The 6,522-nt window shown below is 40.9% G+C and overlaps 1 protein-coding gene across 1 annotated transcript; it reads right to left on the minus strand.

Annotated features, from left to right (window-relative positions):
- Positions 1-3,630: 3,630 nt before the first annotated feature.
- hmx2 (H6 family homeobox 2) lies at positions 3,631-5,918 on the minus strand. Its single transcript, XM_044214521.1, has 2 exons — positions 5,381-5,918; positions 3,631-4,683 (listed from the first exon to the last, which is right to left on the minus strand). Exons 1-2 carry the CDS (start codon positions 5,652-5,654, stop codon positions 4,136-4,138), a joined length of 822 nt encoding a protein of 273 aa, XP_044070456.1. The 5' UTR covers positions 5,655-5,918; the 3' UTR covers positions 3,631-4,135.
- Positions 5,919-6,522: the final 604 nt, after the last annotated feature.

Consider the following 6,522-nt stretch of genomic DNA (forward strand, 5'->3'; position numbering starts at 1 on the left):
AGCAGAGGGAAGGGCTGAGGGAGAGAGGGGAGGATGTGAAAACAACTGTTGCAGAGCTCTCTGCCTCAGTGTGGTCTCACTCTTGAGCGTGTAGCATAAGGCCTTAAAGATAATCCCCCTATTATCCTTACAAATACAAAATGGAGAGCAGAGAATTGTATCTCACATCCATTATTGTGTTGAAGGTAATGCTAATGGACTTATCCCTAGAGTACTAGCTGAGTTCTTTACATGTTCTGTAGCCTATAATAGTTTGATGCATTTTGGACAGTGAATGGCACTTCAAAACAGGCAGGTCAAGAAATGGTTGATAATTTAACAATCAAGCATAATACATTTTGCCATTAAAGCCCTAATCCAGATTTTTGGTTAAATATTGTTCATGGAGAGTTTAACTTGGAGATGGAAAGGCTTTCATTGTAGTTCAAATAACAGAGCTGCTTGAATTTGACCTTGAGTTATAAAAATCTCAAAATATTTCGCGTTAATACTGCCAGTCACAGTATCATGAGTTTAAGCAAAGTGATTTTAAGACTGAAAGCCATTCTTTGGTTTCGATTTAATCAAATGACAAAACCTATTTTTATTTAAAGCTTGGTATATCCAAGTGTTTTTATGCCTGTTTAAGTAACCATTTGCATTAGGATTCTGGGTGTCTTTAAAGTCCCCCACATAATTTCCAAAGCTATGACTTTACCATAATTTACTTAATACAGTTTATCCATATGTTGCATTTCCCATTTCCCTTTGCCTGGTACAGTAGCATATTCCTGGCCTGTTAAGGAGAAGGGATGGGGGCTGGGAAGGGGGGACAAACACAATTTCCCTTCAGCTCCTTCATTTCCAGTTGATATAAAACAGAATCATGAAAAATCACTTCTGGTCCAAGCTCTCCTTTTTAACCATTAACCCATAAATACAGAAGCTGGTTAAAGCCAGCGGATGACAGGGCCTGCCTCAAAAACCTTGTTATGCTCCCCTCAAATTCATTTAGGGAGCAAACAGGTCTTGAGAGTTGTCTGGCTTAATGCATTGCGATCGCTTTTAAAACTCTTGTCTTGAGGCAGACCCGAGGCTCTGCATCTGCTCATGGTGTTATACTTCATAACCTTCCACTCTAATATAAAGCCACACATACCCTTTTTAAATCAAATGGCTGTAAATATGTTGGGAGGTAGTTGAAAAAGCCCTCATCCAAATAAATGATGAAGGGATGGAATATGTAAAAAAAAAAAAAAAAAAGGGGGGGTTCTTCAAATATTAGAAGAGAACATTATAAGTAAAAAAGTAATGCTGTTGCAGCGTGTTTAAATTTAATGGGGTCTCTATTAAGTTAGTTTTGATCTACATCGTTTTATCTCAAGACGTAAAAGAGGTGATATCCGGAGGTTTTAGTATAATTCATTATGATCCTGTAAATATGGTCTAAAAACTATCCAGAGAGTCAATTTGCCCAGTGCTCTCTGTCTTTGCCTCTCCCTCTCCACACTGTGTGTAGCCCACAGTTTCCATTACTCCCATCATAAATTATACCACAGAGTGAATTACACTTGCTTTTCACCTTACCAGGCAGGTTTGATGAATCCTAAGGCACAACACATCATCTCAACAAATCTTCATCACCATGCCAGTCGCTGTCTCTTTGCAGTTTAAACCACTTCAAATCATTTTCATTGCCCTGCTATTAAAATTTGTAATTCACACCTGCCATTGCAGTGATACATAGTTACATCGAACCCCCTCCTCTACCCCACCTATTCCTTTCTTTCACTTTCTCTCTCTAGCTCTCTTTCTCTGCTTTGCTCGTCACTGCATCTCCACACATCTCTCTCTCTCTCCCTGTCTTGTAAATCAAACAACCTCAGGTGACAGGTCATGCAGATTCCCCACAAGTCAGTGGGGTACAAACATCCATCCAAAAGAGCGCCGCATTGCCGTCACACCTGATGACATAATGACCACTTGGAAACTAATAAACAGCTTCATTCAACCAAAGCTATTGCTCCTTTTCATAAGCGTTACGGTCCCCCATCACTCTCTCTATCCTTCTTTTCTCTCCCTCTCCTATCTGTCACAAATTCATCCTCCTGCACCTCACCTCTTCGCTGCTGCTGGAGTTACCCATAAATCACTGCTGTTGTCTAACGCTATCCATTTTCCCAGAAACACAGGGCGGCTGTTGCAGAAATTGGGTCAGGCATAATCTGCAGGGCAGCAGAGCCTGGCTAGTCATGATTCTGCTAGGTAATGTAGCCATTAGCACACAGGGAGAGATTGGTGGGATGGGTAGAAGAGGTTGGGTGGGTGGTGGTGGTGGTGGTGGTGGGTGGTGAAGGGTCCCTTGTACATGATGTGACACCCAAGAAAAGCTGGCAAATGACACAGTTTTATTGCTCCCCATCGACCACGGGATATTTTTGTGTGTGTGTGTGTGTGTGTGTGTGCATGTGTTTGGGAGTGAGTAGGTGTGATTCTGTTCAGGCTTGTGTTTAGTATTTGCATGTATTGTATTGTTATGAAATAGTGCATTCAATTTTGACAATGTGAGCTGACTTGAAAATCCAAACTAGCTTCTGAATGAACAAGACATACTGTATATGGTGTCCAGAATTCAAAGTGTAACTGATAGTGACTCATTACGCAGATGGAGAAAAGAGAAGAGCTTTGATTAATAAGAGTCTTGAACTTTGACAATATGCCTCTTTATTATGTTTCCCCTTACTAGGCCTAATGCTAGGAGGCAGACTTCAAATGAGAGAAGATCCGGCCCAGAGGAATGATAAGCTTGTGATAGCGTGCATCTCTTTTCCACCCTGCAATGTGTTATATCTACTTCTTAGTTACCTCTGTATGCATTACCTTTATAAGGCAGCTTGCTCAGTGCTTAGGTCATCCACCTCTTGATTTATAGCAGAGTGCTGCAGTTACTAGCAGTGTTCATAAATTCTAAATTAATCTGAAAGCATGACTTTAAAGTCATTGCCTAATGAAAACATCTGCAGTTCTGCTTGTAGGCTAATGTGCTTAGGAATCAAACATATATGGAAGCTACAGTATGAGCCTTTCAGAAGGATAAATGCATGACAGTTCACAATGCATCCCTACAAATGCTTTGTCCCTCCACAGATACAAGCTGAAATTAAAATGCACCTGTCAAGAAGCTCACAACCCAATATGTGATGTAATAATAGGAGGTGTATGGTAAGATGTGTGAGCCAACAGCAATGTAAACTACAGTATGAACAGTAATGTTATATATGTTAATTAACGCCAGTATCTTCCAGGTTTTTTCGTCGCTTTAGTCGTGGTTAAAGCCCTCCAGGTGAGAATTACTGCAACTCTGCAACACAAATTCACGATTCATTTCTGATGATATGATCAGCCTTTAACATATATAGATTATCACACTGGATCATTACAATTAATGCCTTGTAAAAAAAAAAAGTGCATTGTTTGTATGTTCTTCAGGGCACAAGAAGTGTCAACACAACTAAGTAGAATTTAACATTAGGTTTGTTTGCAATTGCTTTAAGTCTTTGCCTTCTGTGTTAAAAATTAAACTGTCAGTAGTTAAGTTTACAAATATAAGTGAACAAAAACAGCACATAAAATAAAACCAAGCAAGCCCAATTTTCACTGAAATAGAAAATTTATTGAATGAGGTTATTATTGAAGGTCTAAATTACAATAGAAACAATGATATTTTTCCTTAAATGGAATAATTATTCCATTAATTAATTAAGTAAAATGACTGATGCTTTGCAATATATTTGGCAAACAAATTATGAATAAAAACAGTGTAAAAGCATTTCTTGTGGAATCCATTTTTCTTGAATGTGATATGAATGCCAAACTCCATTATTTTTATCACTTAAGGGAGGAGATGGAAAATCAAATAAAAGTAAAGAAATTATTATAATTAATTATACACACGGTGTATTTTTTTACACGCAGGGAAGCTTGATTGCTTTCTTGTGAGACGTACAGTTGCTGCATAATTTCCTCAACAAATAAAGTGATACAATTAATATACAGCGGTTATGTGGCGACACTTATGAGAATGTTGTATTGTTTTGTAATGCGTTTTTTTTTTCTTTTTACGTGGAGAGCAGTGTTGAACATACAGAAGAGTCAATCAGTACTCAATCTTGTTATACAGGTTGTATAAAGGTAAAGCTGGCAGGTTGCTTCCCGGGTAATACAGGGGCGTCGGAAAGGCGATAGACCGGGGAACTGGAACACGCAGTAAGGAATTATCTCTGAAAACCAGCGGCATCCCCACTAGTGTCTGTGCGGAGGCGTGGGCCATGTTGGCCGCCTCCAGTTCAGCTGATAGCTGCCGTTTCCATTTGTTCCTCCTGTTCTGAAACCACGTCTTGACCTGAGTCTCCGTCAGCTGCAGGCTGGAGGCTAAGCAGGCCCGCTCCGAGCTGCTCAGGTACCGCTTCATGTCGAAGGTGGACTCCAGCTGGTACACCTGACTCCGGGAGAAAACCGTGCGCGTCTTCTTCTTGGCTGAGTTGCCCTGCTTGTCCGCACCGTCTGTCTGTCTCTCCTCCGACAGAGGTGACATTTGATGGCACGGTCTCTCCCGCTCCTCCTTATAATCCTGCAGCAGAGGCTGTGGCAGGTGCGGCCGCCGTGCGAGCCCGTCATTTCCAGACAGAAGTCCTTTAGCGGGACCTTAACGCGAGCAGGAGGAGAAGGAGGTGATGAATATCATAACCGACAAACACATCTGTGTTTTTCAACAGGCGAGTGAGAAAAAAATCATTTTACATTTTTTCGACATACTCAGTTTGAGAGTTCGTCAAGTGTGAACTCTGACTTACTAAATCGACTGCTGAAAGCCGGTCACTTTTTAAATAAACAATTCAGCATGAGTATGCTCGGTGTACAGTAAGCTATTAATTAAATCCCGCTCTATTTAACGCTCAGTTGACGACGTGTAGTGAAGCCATTTTAGAAACATGTTTCATCAATTAGCAGGCTCAATTAAATTTGAAATGAGAGGAAAGACAGAGGGCTAATTATTCGACCTTCCACTCCCCCGCTGCTGCTGCGATGATAGTGTGCACATAACAAACAAGTGGAAGTGGATGAGCTGCATGTGAGTGTTACAGTCACAAAAACAAGCTAATGAAATGTGAGCTGAAGTGAAAACAAAAACATAAAACAGGCCTGGTTATTTTTCTTTTTTTTAAAGGACCTAATTAGGCCTGCTTTCGTGCGATTTTATATAGTAGGCTACCTAAATGAAAAATATGAAATAAATATATGTAATAACAGTTTAATTCTTCTTTTGTACCACTTCAACAATTGGTTTCGTTCCCTTTTCTGTAATAGGCTAATAATGATAATAATAATAAATATCCCTCACCTAAACATGAGAAGTTATGGGCTTGGTGCTGGGTGCATGGCTCGCTGTGACCCGTGTCGGAGCAGAAGCAGTCTGCTGAGTCCTCCCCGCCGCTGCACTCCTCCTCGGAGGACACCGACAGTGAGCGCCTCCGCGGCGGAGGCGGCGGCCCCTTGGAGAGCTCTTTGGTCCCGGAGCGCGGCGCATCGGACGGCGTCCCTAAAATTGACTGGATGGTAAAGCTGGAAATCGGGCCCGACGAGCACTTGCTCCCGCTGTCTTCTGCGCTACTCATTCTCGCTTCATAACAGTAGTGAAGTATTGACTGAATCTGTCTGCCCCGTTGTATTCCGTTATTGGTCTCTACACGATTGGTGCGTAAAAATTACGAAAGCGGCTTTTGTCTAGCCTGTTTAATTGTGAAGTTTAAACATTGAAGGAGTTCACGGTGTTTTTTCTAGAGCTCGGGGAACATGAGTGTATTCCTGGTCCTCCTCCTCCCGCTCTGGATCAGAGGCAGCAAGGTTGCGTTGCTTCATTTGCATGTAGGTAAGCTCCTCCTGGGCCAATCGCAGCCTCCAACATAAGCCCGGAAATTTCAAACTCCTGTCAAGGTTTTGAGATGGGATGAGGAGAGCGACAGAGTCGAAGAAGATCAACAGTGCTCATTTCTGCTTTCAGCTGCACTTAGAACACTTAAAGTAATGTTTATACTATGTTTAACTCGGGAGCTGCAACCTCTTTTAGTTTGTTATTAAAACAAATGCAATATGGGTTGTCACGGGCTAATATGATTTTGAGTAAATTCAAACTTGGTTATGAATTTTACAATTTTATATTGCCATGTCATATCTTGAGAAAATATGTCGAGATTAATGAAAAATATAATTTTGAAAATCAAAGTTTTTTCGCAATATCTCGACTTTAGAGTGTGTTATGTGGCTTAGGCCTATGCCTCATTTATAAATACAATTCTATCTTGTGTGATTCATGAAAAATAGGAAATATGTCTATTCTCCTATGCAACCTGTACATCCAGGGAAAGGCTCAGTGAAGTGAGTATGACCTCATGCAAGAACTGTCATGTCCGCTTTTTTTTTTTTCTATTATCCTATGCATGCTAAATTGGCTGGGGTGACGTTAACACGCATACAGTCTTGGAA

Source organism: Siniperca chuatsi, linkage group LG11, assembly GCF_020085105.1.
Source record: "Siniperca chuatsi isolate FFG_IHB_CAS linkage group LG11, ASM2008510v1, whole genome shotgun sequence".
Classification (NCBI taxonomy): Eukaryota; Metazoa; Chordata; class Actinopteri; order Centrarchiformes; family Sinipercidae; genus Siniperca; species Siniperca chuatsi.

Bases quoted from the DNA above. Each gene is read 5' to 3' on its own strand.
- hmx2 (XM_044214521.1), bottom strand. From the start codon at position 5,654: ATGAGTAGCGCAGAAGACAGCGGGAGCAAGTGCTCGTCGGGCCCGATT. The intron at 4,684-5,380 runs GTGAGGGATATT...GCTCGCGTTAAG, and splicing joins CCATAACTTCTCATGTTTAG to GTCCCGCTAAAGGACTTCTG.